The sequence below is a fragment of the Lynx canadensis genome, chromosome D4, assembly GCF_007474595.2.
Source record: "Lynx canadensis isolate LIC74 chromosome D4, mLynCan4.pri.v2, whole genome shotgun sequence".
NCBI lineage: Eukaryota > Metazoa > Chordata > Mammalia > Carnivora > Felidae > Lynx > Lynx canadensis.
The window spans coordinates 11407180-11421028 of NC_044315.2; the positions used below are offsets into that span (position 1 = coordinate 11407180).

The 13849-nt window shown below is 44.9% G+C and overlaps 1 protein-coding gene across 5 annotated transcripts in view; it reads left to right on the forward strand.

Annotated features, from left to right (window-relative positions):
- Positions 1 to 13849, forward strand: part of PIP5K1B (phosphatidylinositol-4-phosphate 5-kinase type 1 beta) — a 313786-nt gene that overhangs the window by 211023 nt on the left and 88914 nt on the right. For all 5 annotated transcript variants that reach the window (XM_030294332.1, XM_030294331.1, XM_030294328.1 and 2 more), the window contains exons 7-9: positions 11559 to 11770; positions 13349 to 13432; positions 13550 to 13598. In XM_030294332.1, coding sequence (XP_030150192.1) covers positions 11559 to 11770; positions 13349 to 13432; positions 13550 to 13598 — 345 coding nt within the window. The remainder of the gene's footprint in view (positions 1 to 11558; positions 11771 to 13348; positions 13433 to 13549; positions 13599 to 13849) is intronic.

Sequence of the window (13849 nt, forward strand, 5' to 3'; positions counted from 1 at the left end):
GCATCTCATTTGACAAGTCCTTTGCCACCTCCCTACTGAATTAATCCCATGGCATTCAGCAAATAGTTTTGAATTCTTGCTCTGCATAAGGCTCTGTGTGAAGTCTGTGGGTACAAAAAACAAAAAATGAATAGCCTGTGGTCCTTACCTTTAAGGAGCATAGAGTTTACAGTTTAAATGCAAACCATCAAGTGCTTATTTATGGCAGACATGTACTCCCATTTTTCTTCCCTCTCCTTGTCCATTAGAGTGAGCAGAGAGAGGGAAGGCGGGGGGTACTTTTTCCCCTTTACCCGGAGAAGAGGAAGACTGTAGTAGCTCATGATGAGGATCCGGGAATCTCACCTCATTCATTGAAGTAGGTGTGGAAACGTGCGGCAAGTGTGGTTTGTGAGTCTCCTTGAGCAGCTGGCCCAATGCCCAGAAGATAGATAATCAGAAGGGCTTGGCAGTTTTAATACATTAGGGGTTTTTTCCATTTTTATTTTTTTTGTATTTTATTTTTAAATATGAACTTTATTGTCACATTGGTTTCCATACCACACCCAGTGCTCATCCCAACAGGTGCCCTCCTCGATGCCCATCACCCTCCTTCCCCTCCCTCCCACCCCCCATCAACCCTCAGTTTGTTCTCAGTTTTTAAGAGTCTCTTATGCGTTGGCTCTCTCCCTCTCTAACCTCTTTTTTTTTCTTCCCCTCCCCCATGGGTTCCTGTTAAGTGTCTCAGGAGCCACATAAGAGTGAACACATACGGTATCTGTCTTTCTCTGGATGACTTATTTCACTGAGCATAACACTCTCCAGTTTCATCCACGTGGCTACAAAAGGCCATATTTCATTCTTTCTCATTGCCACGTAGTATTCCATTGTGTATATAAACCACAATTTCTAAATGTGTTTACAAAATAATTTGTTAAGGCATCTTTAGTTGTGGAAACAAAGTATCTATGAAGAAAAAACCCAAATTCACCCAAAATCGAAGTTGGTATATAGATATGACTGTATATATGGTCACATATAATCTTTTAAAATGGTACGTGGCTATCTCTGATGCCTATAAAATACACTTTGAGTATTGCAAGCGTTTCACGTGAGCACAGAAAGCGGTGGTACGTGTTAATCAAGCACAGCCCAGAGGCCTAAATCACTGCATTAGACACAGTGCAAAACACATCATTGCCGTAAGCAGGCTGAGGATTGAATATTTATTTCAGTCTGGTTTCCCCGCCAAAATTGAAGAGCTTGTCACAGCCTATTTTTTCTTTTTATTGTATTAGCAAAGCACACTCCGAGCCTTATTGAGGAAATTAAATTAAATTTAAAAGGCAGTATTCAGCTTTAACTGACTTGCACATACAGGTAATTCAGAAGCCGTACTCCAAGGGACCTACTTTGCATGGAACGACAGACCCTTGGGTTCATTGTTCCCTAAACCAGGGCATCCAGGAATGTCTCCTTTCGTAAAAGCTACAGGAGACTACCTTCAGTTGTCTTATGTTGTTGAAATTCACACGAGTGTTTCTGCCAGTCACGTATTCTTTATTCGAGTGCGAGACTATAGGCCAGGGGGGGAACGTTACTCGGGTCCTTTGATACACCTTCCCGTCAGCTCCACATTTTGTTGACTTGGTTATTCTTTAGACCTTCTGTCAGTGAGTGAGCAGGTGAGGTGAGGAGCAAACATAGCAAGTTTCCCGCTGTTAGGATCCCAGATAATTAATTTTCATCTTTGTGCCCTCTCTACCTGCCACCAGCCGAGATAGTAGTAAGCGAAGTCCACATGGAATATAAATGCATTTCACCTAGGGCTGCCCCAGGTGGCTCAGTTGCTGAAGCGCCCAAAACTTCGGCTCAGGTCATGATCTCACGGTTCGTGGGTTCAAGCCCCACATCAGGATTCTCTCTCTCCCTCTTTCTCTGCCCCTCCCCGACTTGTGCGTGCTCTCTTTCTCTGTATGTCTCAAAAACAAATAAAAAATAAAATTCATTTCACCTAAGCACCTCAGTAAATTAAACTTTCCTTTTGAAAAATTCAAATATACACAAAAGGGGACAGAACGCATGAAGTACCACTATGTTCCCTGTACCCAGCTTCAGGAATTTTCAACTCCTGGCCAACCTTGTTTCGTCTCACTGCCTCCTGCCCCCACCCCTCCCAGAATTTGAAGCATGTTCTGGGTATCCCATTATTTGACTCAAACATTAAGAATCCCTAAAAACTAAAGACTCCTTTCTAAAAAAAAAAAAAAAAAAAAAAAAAAAAACTATAATTTCATTATCGTATCTTTACAAAATTAGTTAATTCTTACTTGTCAGTGTTCAAATTTCTTCTTTTTTTTAAAGTTGGCTCTGCGCCCAGGGTGGAGCCCAACACTGGACTTGAACTCATGACCCTGAGACCAAGACCTGAGCTGAGATCAAGAGCCAGACGCTTAACCAGCTGAGTCACCCAGGACCCCCTGAAACCTCTAATGGTTTCAGAAACAGTTGGGTTAGTTTGGATTAGGATTTAAACATGGTCTACTTGTGGGGCGCCTGGGCGGCTCAGTCAGTTAAGCATCCGACTTCGGCTCAGGTCATGATCTCGCAGTTCTTGAGTTCGAGCCCCACATTGAGCTCTGTGCTGACAGCCTGGAGCCTGGTTCGGATTCTGTATCTCCCTCTCTCTTTGCCTCTCCCTCACTCGCATTCTGACACTTTCTCTCAAAAATAAATGAAACATTAAATAAATAAATAAGGTCTACTTGTTAAGTAGCAGCCCCCCTGCCCCAACCCCCTCACTTGTGTTTATAAATACCTCTGGTGTCCGTAGGTTTGAAAACGCTGTGGTCTTTGTTCTTCTGACAACACAGAGCATGTAATCACAGTAAATACTTTTAGTACTGAGGATTTTTCACAAGCATTATCATCTTGAAATGCAGTATCAAATTCTTAGGTCGGGGTTATAAGATGTAGTACTGTAGATTCTTAGTGAATATTTTGGCTTTCTGTTGCTGGCTCATGTGGATAGCACTATAAAAAGTACACATTTCTGCTATGATCAGGGTGCACATCAGGGACCACAAAGCAAAAGAAGCCCTTGGTGGGCGGAACAGTCTGGTACGTATGATAGGAAAAATACAGATACGATCAAGCGTGATTCCATAGAGGGCCGCTGACAGTGTGCTTCATTTTTCAGAAGGGAGATGTGTTCTCGATGTTTTATGGAGATCGTGAGTATAATTTTCAGGAAGAAAAGAGTTGAGATAGGCTTTGAAGAACCAGGAAGATTTGAAAAGATAGTAAGGACTTTCCAGAAGACACAGCATTAGCAGTGCTATCAGGGGTTACATCTTTAGGGCACATTTATGGGTAGTTAAGGGATTTCAGCTTGACCAGCCTGGAAGATATGTCAGTAAAGATCTTAAGTATGGGATAGGCAGTTGTTGGCTGGGGCCACCGTCACAAGGACCTTCAGTCACAAGGACCTGAGTGATGGTGAGAGACTGAAGGTTTTTGACCTGGTCAAGTGAGGGGGGTGGTTGGGAATCCATGGGAAGGTGGAGGGAAGAGAAGTTGAAATCAAAGCATTAGCACAAAGGAATGTTCCAATTAGAAGCTGCAGGACTAGGCAGCTTAAGGAAAAGAGAAGGAGTCAGGGAGTCTGAAACCCACATCAGAATGATTTCGAATAAAAAAAAGTAGGGGAAAGAACTGCTTTGGGGGAAAAATAAGCCTTTACGGTTACAGCAAGGCAGTTGCATAGAAGTTTCCGGATGTCCAGAAGCCCAATGCAAATACGCAGGGCTGAGCTCAGGAGTGAGTTTGGCCTAAAGAAAAGATCTTAGGAATTGTCTGTAGAGAGGTGATAGCTGGACGTGACCCCCTAAAAGATGTTCACGTTTTTTCCACTTCTCCCTCGAACTCCCCTGCTGCCATCTACGTTCAGGTATCCTCTCTTAAAAAAAAAAAAAAAGTTTTTTTTAATTTGATTGGAGCTGATGTTACATTCGTTTCAGGTGTGGCACGTAGTGATTGGACAAGTGTAAACGTTAGGCCGTGCTCACAAGTACAGCTGCCATCTGTCACCATCCAAGCTATCACCCTACCGTCAACTCTGTTCCCCGTGCTGTGCCTTTTGTGACTTGTTCATCCCACAGCTGGAAGCCTGTGTCTGCCCCACCCCCCTTCCCCCATTTTGCCCTTCCCCGTACCCCTTCTCTCTGGCAATCATGAGTTCCCTTTTGTTTCTTCTTTTTTTTTTTTTTAATTTCACATATGAAATAAATCATGTGGTATCTTTCTGTCACTTGTTTCACTTTGCGGAATACCCGTCAGGTCCGTCTCTGTTATCACAAATGGCATTATCTCCTCCTTTCTATGGCTGCATAATATTTCATCGTGCATATACGCATATGCATCTTATCCTAAATTCGTCTTTCAGTGGACAGTTAGGTTGCTTCCGTACCTTGACTATTGTAAATAACGCTGCACTAAACATAGGGGTGCAGATACCTTTTTGAATGAGTGTTTTCATGGTCTTTTGGTGAATACCCAGTAGGGGCACTATTGGATCATGTGGTATTTCTGTTTTTTTAATGTTTTTACTTATTTTTGAGAGCAGGAGAGAAAGATCAGGGGAGGGGCGGAGGGAGAGGGAGACAGAGCATCTGAAGTGGGCTCTGTGCTGAGAGCAGAGAGTCCCATGCGGGGCTCAAAAGTCGTGAACCGTGAGATCCTGACCTGAGCCAAAGACAGATGTTTAACCGACTGGGCCACCCAGGTGCCCCTCTATTTTTAATTTTTTGAGGAACTTCCATACTTTTTTCCCTTGTGACTACACCAGTTTGCCTTTCCACAAGCAATGCGCGCAGGTTCCCTCTTCTCCGCATCCTCACCAATACGTGTTATTTCTTGTCTTTATTTTTTAAGTTTACTTATTTTGAGAGATCGGAGGAGGCCCAGAGAGAGAGGGAGAGAAAAAAAATCCCAAGCAAGCTCAGCACCGTCAGCACAGAGCAGGACATGGGGCTTGAACCCACAAACCATGAGATCGTGACCCGAGCCAAAACCAACAGTCAGATGCTTAACCTATAGAGCCACTCAGGCACCCGTCTTGTCTTTTTTATTATAGCCATTCTGATAGGCGTAAGGCAGTATTTCATTATGGTTTTGATTTGTATTTCCCTGATGATTACTGATGTTGAGCATCTTTTTATGTGTCTCTTGGCCATCTGTATGGCGTCTTTGGAGAAATGGTCTATTCGGGTCCTCTGGCCATTTTTTAGTTGGAGTTTTGGTTTTTCGTCTTGAGTTGTGTAAGTTCATATATTTCGAATATTAACTCCTTATTGGATGTGTCATTTGCAGATACCTTCTCGAATTCAGTAGGTTGCCTTCTTGTTTTGTTGATGGTTTCCTTTGCTTTGCAAAAGTTTTTTATTTTGATATAGTTCCAGTAGTTGAATCTTGCTTTTTTGTTTCCTTGCCTTAGGAGAGACACGTAGAAAAATGTTGCTATGGCTGATGTCAGAGAAATTACTTACTACCTGTGCTCTCTTTAGGATTTTTGTGGTTTCCAGTCTCACATTTAGGTCTTTAATCCGTTTTGAGTTTATTTTTGCATATGGTATGAGAAAGCAGTCCAGTCTCATTTTTTTGCACGTAGCTGTCCAGTTTTCCCAGCGCCTTTTATTGAAGAGACTGTCTTTCTCCCCAGTTGTAAGTTCTTGCTTCCTTTGTCATAGATTAATTGACTGCATAGGCGTGGGTTTACTTCTGGGCTGTCTGTTTTGTTCTATTGATCTGTTTTTGTGCCAGTACCATTCTGTTTTGATGGCTACACTTTTGTAGTAATATCTTAAAATCTGGGAGTGTGCTGCCTCCAGCTTTGTTCTTCTTTTTTCAGGATTGCTTCAGCTAGTCAGGTCACAAACTAATTGCTGTGGAGCCTAAGTATCGTCTCTTATCCAAGCTATTGAAACCCTTCAGTCAAAAACAGGCACCTTTTATGTGGGGTATCTCTACGGTTTCCTGACTGTTTTCTTCCAGGCCTTATTCCAACCTGTAATTGGGGTTTGTGTGATTTTGAGGATGGTATTGTTGTCTATTTTACTTAGCTCTGAAGTCCTGGCAACTTCATCGTGCCTGGGACAACACTAGGCACTCACTTCTAGTCGAGTCGAGAGCCCATGAATGTCGCCGCTGAGAAGCAGAGAAGAAGAATGTTGAGAGAATTTCAGTGAACATCTTTGGATCATTGTCCTGCGAATGATCCAGAGGAAATCCAGAGGAAACTTGGGATCATGATCCAAAGGAAAGACAGACGGGAAGGCAAAGAACAAGAGCGGACGGCGCGTGGAGATGCCGGGGGGCGTGGTCAGCCCGGATGATTGCACGGGCGGGGGATGAACGGCGACGGTAGCAGCTAACAGTTATCGGGCACACTTTGTATGCCAGTTGCTGTCCTAAGACTCGACGTGGATTAACTCAGTCTTCGCAGTAACTCCGTGAGGCTGGAGTTCCCATGATCTCTCTCTTGCAGATGAGGAAACGGGGCCCAGCACAGTCCATACTTTGCCCCGGGGGCGAACGAGTAGGGAAGCCATGGGTCGACCAAGCCCACCTGCCCCCAGAGCACAGAGTCTTAACCACCGTGCAGCTGCTGTCGCTCCTCGTAGCAGGGGGACAGAACACAGTGCGTGGCGGGGGGGGAGGGGGGCACAGCAGGTGGAATAGAAAGAGGAGGACCAGGCAGTCTTTGTCACATGTGGCCACGAGGAGAGGACAGAAGTGCCTGCCATTCTGCATTAGGACGTTTCCCACACCATGTCACCAGGCCTCCAGAAACCGCATGTGAATTAAGAACAGTCCCCACCTGTCACCAGCCGTGAGAACACGGAGAAGGTGCTTTCTTCAGGAACAGATAGTTTTGCTCCCGTCCTCAGTATGCTGCTTTGACCTTGACTTTTTTTTACTATCTTCCAGTATTATTATTGCCTTAAAACAGTCCTTGGGAAAGAAGGGGGAAGCCAATCTGACTTTGGCAATAAAAGCGTTAACGATACTCCGTCTTGATTTCGCTTTTACACGCGTCTGTGAAATCAGTCCTGCTTTCTTCTTTTTACAAGTGGGGAAGTAAATTCTCGCCAAAGCTAGACAGAAAAGCACCTGTGTTTGCATTGCAGCCTGAGTTTTGCACAGCAACCGCACGGGCGCAGGATCCCCCAGCGACAGCCAGGTCAGGCAAACATTCTGGAAAAAAAAAAAATGCGCCTGAGTGACAGACTTGACTGATGGGTGTCTGTCCTGTTGCAGAATGTTGCACACTCTCAAAGCCCACACATGCTAAGATTTTGGCAGATATATTTGATTCCTTTAATTAAGGAAGCAGGAGGATATGCATAACAACGACTTGGTTCCTAATTGATGTGGGTCTGCAATGCACGTGACTAAAATCTGTTCCCAGGATTTTTCATTACGGAAGTTTTTGAATTTGACTTAAAATACATGCCTGCGTATTTATCTTTTCCTTCCTTAACATTTTTTTTTATATAAGTGGTGACTTTAACCCGTGATCTAACTATCATGGCCAACTTCCCACACATGGGAATAGAACTTATCTTTTTTAAGCCTTTCACTCTGAAAGCGGGAGCCTGGCCTCCTCAAGACAGTTCAGGGTCCTTGAGGGACTCCCAACGATCCAGTTTAGGAGTACAGGGAAAAATGATTCACTTTAAAAAATTTACGTGTAGGGGCGCCTGGGTGGCTCAGTCGGTTGAGCGTCCAACTTCAGCTCAGGTCATGATCTCACAGTTCGTGGGTTCGAGCCCCGAGTCAGGCTCTGTGCTGACAGCTCGGAGCCTGGAGCCTGCTTCGGATTCTGTGTCTCCCTCTCTCTCTGCCCCTCCCCTACTCATGCTGTGTGTCTGTCTCTCAGTAATGAATCAACGTTAAAAAAAATTTTTTTAATTAAAACTTACATGTAGCTTTTTCTTAGTTAATTCTCCCTTGAGGCTTGTTTTTGTTTGTTTTTTTTTTAAGTAAACCAGATAGATACTTGGCCACTTACAGCATCAGGGGTTCAAATTGGACCCCAGCTTGACCTTGTGTCACTTAGAAAGTGCACGTGTCCTCTTTGGCCTGTCCTGAGGCAAGAGAAGTGACTGGAAGTACCAACCAAACTGTATAGGTTGTACGTGGCATTGAAAATATAAGAAAAAATGTTTCATAAGGAAAGGTTTTGAACAGGCACAGCTAACTTGTGGATGCTCTGCAGGGACAAAGAAAGAAAGATGATGGTGTCAAGATTACCTTTCCATTTTCCCGCCTCTCAGTTTACCTCTCTGGATACCCGCCAGGAACATTCACACCGTCGTCTCGCAGTCTGATGAGCACTTGCTTTTGAAGCCAGTTTGCCGCCCTGATGGGACCTTTACCAGTGGGTAGTTCAGGGGCTGTGCCGGGCATGAGGCTGTGATTTTTTGCCCGCTGAAATCAGGACTCTTCCCCCCGACGGATCGTGCGGCCATCGCCTTATACCCATTGACCAGAATTGCCGTTCTTTTCCTCATCGACCTTCAACCCAGAACTTTTGACAAGGCCCAGAAGGGCGCCGGTGAGCAGGCTGAATGCACAGTTGTATTTTCGGTGGCTTTCTGTGCATTTTTATTTTCAGAAGTGTAAGGTTAAGGGCGTTTACTTCCGAGATGACGTCTGTCATCTCTCACACTAGTGTGAGCAATGAGTCACTATGACTTAAAATCAGGATGACGATCACAAGCAGTTAATTCGGCATTTTCTTTGTACCCGGAATGTTCCTAGGCTCTTTCTCTGCATGTCCGTGTTGAATTTTTACAAAGCACCCCATACAGTATATAACATTATTGTCACCACTGTATAGAGGAGGAAGCAGGCAGAGGGGGGTGATGTAAGCTGCCTAGGCCACACTCTTTACCTTTTACGTCCTGCCCCCGGACGCGTGCGCGCTGACAGATGTCAGTGGGAAGACTGGTGGCGATTGCCGTGCAAGGTCTGTGATGCCACGTGGGTGGGCACTGTCCCCAGCCATCCTTGCGGTGTGGCTGAGAATTGCAAAGCCCGAGGACCTTGTGCCCTTGTTGCTGTCTGAAGAAAGCATCCAGCATCTGTCAGGGTTTCTCTTCAAGAGGCTGGGTCCTTGGCAACCGTGATGCAGAACTGTCTTGTTTGCTTACGTGGCTCCGTGCCACCGTGCGGGGGCGTAAGGCACCGATAAACCTCCGTGGGGAACCGACCAGTGAGTCTGAGGCTCACACGTTGGGTCAGTGGTGAGGAACTTTTCCTGCCATCCTTCCCGCCTCCTCCAATCTTGGCCTCCATTTCTTCTTAGGGTAGGGAGGCTCGGTCCACACTGCTGTCAGGCCACTCTCTGATCTCGTGGGTTATAAAGTTCCATGGCCGAAACCTCTAAAATAGTAAGATTTTCCTCTCAGCTCTTGCCTGCCTCCTTTCTTTTTTATTTATTTATTTTTAATTTTTGTTTTAAGTGTTTATCTATTTTTGAGACAGAGGGAGACAGGGCGCAAGTGGGAGAGGGACAGAGAGAGAGGAGGACACAGAATCCAGAGCAGGCTCTAGGCTCTGAGCTGTCAGCACCGAGCCTGATGCGGGGCTCGAACCCACAAACCGTGAGATGATGACCTGAGCCAAAGTCAGACGCTTAACCGACCGAGCCACCTAGGCGCCCCTTGCCTGCCTCCTTTCTTAATGTAGTAAACCGTAAGATGAACAAATGATACTCTGAATAATCGATGCTCACGTACAGCCCCTTTCATTCTTCCTCACTGATGGCAAAGATGTACGAGACCCAGGGATAACCGTATTTCTGGAAGGCCTCCTGTGCCATAGTTCACAAATCCCGTGACAGATGGTATTCATGAAGTGGCAGCCACAGGTGTTTGAATCCTCGGGCTCGACCCCTGTTCCCTGTATCATAAATGTCTGATCAAAAAGCAGCTGGGCCGAGGGGGAATGAGAAGCCTTAGAAATGCTGCGTATTCTGTCTCTGGTTAAACAATGACTATAGACTCTGATCCTCAGAGGCGGTTCCTAACTAGGGTACAGTGACAGATTATCATGTCGTTCTGCCATGCAGGCTTGGCTTAATTTCTGGGCTTTTTTGATTTCCCAAACAGCTTTGTGTGAGAAACGCCAGGCATTTAAAACCCTGCTGTACAGGAGATTCATGTACAAACCACAAGGAGAAGAACTTTATCATGGAGGAAAATGCCCCATTTTCATGCGCTCCTGAATACTTTTCCTCCACTAAGGAAGCATCCTGACTGTCAGAGCCCCACCTACGCTGGGAAGCCGTGTTGACTGCTTCTCCCCTTGACCTTACCTCCCGCCATTTTCCTGTCAGAGCACCTCTACCTCCTTTGTCTGGCGACCTCTGCTACTTTTATTTTTATTTATTTTTAATTTTTTAAAAATGTTTATTTCTTTATTTTGAGAGTGAAAGGGAGAGGGAGAATCCCAAGCAGGCTCCATGCTGTCAGCACAGAGCCTGATGCGGGGCTCAATCCCACAAACATGAGATCAAGACCTGGGCCAGATCAAGAGTCTGACGCTTAACCAACTAAGCCACCCAGGTGCCTTTGAGATCCTAATTTTTAAAAACACTTGTACAGGGGGCGCACCTGGGTGGCTCAGTCAGTTGAGCGTCCAACTTCGGCTCGGGTCATGACCTCGCGGTCCGTGGGTTCGAGCCCCGCGTCAGGCTCTGTTTTGACAGCTCGGAGCCTGGAGCCTGCTTCGGATTTTATGTGGGTGTCTCTCTCTCTCTCTCTCTCTCTCTCTCTCTCTCTCTCTGCTCCTCCCCCACTCGTGCTCACTCGCTCTCACTTCTCTCTCAAAAATCAATAAACACGTTTTAAAAAGTTTAAAAATAGTTGTACAGGGAACCGAATGGCAGCTTTGAAAGACACGCTTTCCAAAGGAGACCACCGAACTCCAGCAAGGTCAAGATTGGGAGAACAGAATCCAAACAAAAACACATTCCAGCTGAGTCTTCACGCTGAGGAGGTTGCGGCCTTCTAGAGACCAGTAGCTGTTGGTGTCTGTGCTCCTCGTGCTGAAGAGTGTGGCTGCTGGAGTTGCCTACCCGGGTTCCTATCCCGACAGCACCACTCATGAAGTGTGTGATATTGAGCAAATCACTTCCTCTCTCTGTGTCTCGATTTGTTCATCTGTAAGATAGAGACAATAATAGTACCTAACTCAAAGAGGTGTGAGGGTTGAATCCAAGGTGACCTACTTAGAACCTGGCCCGTGGGAAGTTTTCAATAAATGTTATGGGTGAAACATTTATGAAGGGTTAGGAAAAGATATACTTCTTTTAAATTTGCATTAAAAATATCGTCTTGGAGCCATTGTGATAATCCTTACTAAACAGGACCTAATAACAACCTCAAATGTTTTTATTTTGGTTCTTCCTCTGTCAGTTGTGTGTCTGCTTATCTAGAGCTCTCTGATCCTCCCCAGATGAGACTTAGGAGCCATTTCAGTTGACTGGCCTGCTCATTCTTTTTCTTACTCAGGTGCTGGAAAGCTTCAAAATCATGGACTATAGCCTTTTGCTGGGAATCCACATCTTGGACCATTCCCTCAAAGAGAAAGAAGAGGAGAACTCACAAAACGTGCCTGATGCTAAACGGTCGGGGATGCAGAAGGTCCTCTATTCGACAGCAATGGAATCCATCCAGGGTCCAGGGAAACCAGGAGACGGGATCATCACAGAGAACCCGGACACGTAAGTGTGGTCACCTACCTGCCCACCCTCCCGGCGGGGCAGCCCACATCGGTGAGGTAATTAAATGCAATCATGCTCCTTTCCTGGTGGCTCTTGGAGAATGGCTTCCTATCTGGTGCTAATATGGATCAAGCAGCCTTCGTTTCTCTTCCTCTGCGGATGACTAGAGGAGTAGCAGCTCTTCGGGTCATTATCATTCTCTGATGCACGCGGTTTCAGTGTTTCAGATGGCCCCATTTTTGAACAGCGGCTGAAAACGTTTCTACCCCTATTTACTGCATATTCAAAACAGGCACTGCAACAGGAGACTATGAATTTGAATAAACATGCGTTGAAGCAAACATGTGACAGGAATTACGTTCACAATTCAGAGCTTCTTACCCACATAAAAAGATTCTGCTGTTGTAGGTCCTGTACCCCGGCAGATGTAGTCTCTTGGCCTCAGCCAGATGTGATGGTAACTGCAGGATTAGTTGGCACAGAGAAAGTGCTTCTTGGCTAACAGAAACAGCTACAACCAAAGAAAGCGATTGAAATGGTTGCCTATGTCATGCGTGTTTACCAGCTGTGCAGGAGACTGAATGAAGGGCATCATTTTCCTAGGCCATAAGGGGCTGCCTTCTGAGAGTCTCCAACAATGACTAAATCACAGGCATCTTTCACCTTTAGAAAGGAACTCCATACGTATTAAAGCTTGAAAAATTCCTCTCTTATGAATCTGTCTCAATGTCCAATAATCAATTAAACCAATTATTCTCTATCAGTATAGGGAACTACACAGCCATTAAAAAACGCATTCGCATTGAATGTGAGGAAATGTACATCATTTAGCAAATGAAAAATGCAAGTTGTAAAATATGCTAACTTAAACGCTTTTGCGGGCTAATAAAGACATATACACATACGTTTCCCCCTGGAAAGGTGTACCAAATGCTGATAGAGGTCCTTGGCATCCTTGGAATGGGTTCTTCTGTATATTTAAAATCTCACAGTAGATATATAAAAGTGTTGCATTTTTAAAACGTAGTGTTTTGGGGCACCTCGGTGGCTCAGTTGGTTAAGCGTCTGACTTTGGCTCAGGTCATGATCTCACAGTTCGTGAGTGTGAGCCCTGCATTGGGCTCTGTGCTGACAGCTCAGAGCCTGGAGCCTGCTTCGGGTTCTGTGCCTCCCTCCCTCCCTGCCCCTCCCTTGCGCGTGCTCTCTCTCTCTCTCTCTCTCTCCCTCTCAAAAACAAATAAACATTTTAAAAAATGAAATAAAAAGCAGTATTTCAGTATATTTTGAAAATTCGTGCTTGCAGTTTTAAAATAGGAAGAATTTTTTGTTTGGATTCTTCTCATCCAGCTGTCCAGAGGTGACAGCTCTGGTTTCACTCTCCTGTGTGGGAAGTACATCATTCTGGATTCCCAGGAAGACTCTACCCAGGGGCGGGGGGGAAGGAAAGAAAGAAAGGAAAGAGAAAAGGAAAGCAAGTCCAGAATTCTTAAAGTTGTCCATTTTTATTTAGTCTATTTTAGAAATTATGTCCACTTCCTAATATATTATAAAATCTTCTCTCTTTTGCCCTATCAACAGAATGGGAGGCATTCCAGCTAAAAGCCATAAGGGAGAAAAACTACTTTTGTTTATGGGCATTATTGACATTCTGCAATCATATAGGTAAGTAATTTGGGGAAGAAGCCTTTATTTATTTCAAAGTAAATCAACAAAAGACTTTGAAAATCCACCAGATGGGAGTGATTTTATATTCTCATTTTTGTTTCTGTTTACATTTAGGTTAATGAAGAAGTTAGAACATTCCTGGAAAGCGCTTGTTTATGATGGGGTAAGTGACTTACCATGTTCCTTGTTAAACTATATATTTCTCTAATTTCTCAGACTTCAACGTGTGTGTAGGAAGTCACATCAGCAGACCAAACGATGTTCTCTTTTTTGTTGTTTTTTTAACATTTATTTCCGAAAGAGAGAGACTGAGGGTCAGCGGGGGAGGGGCCGAGAGAAAGGGAGACACAGAATCCGAAGCAGGCTCAGGCTCTAAGCTGTCAGCACAGAGCCCGATGCGGGGCTCGAACCCAT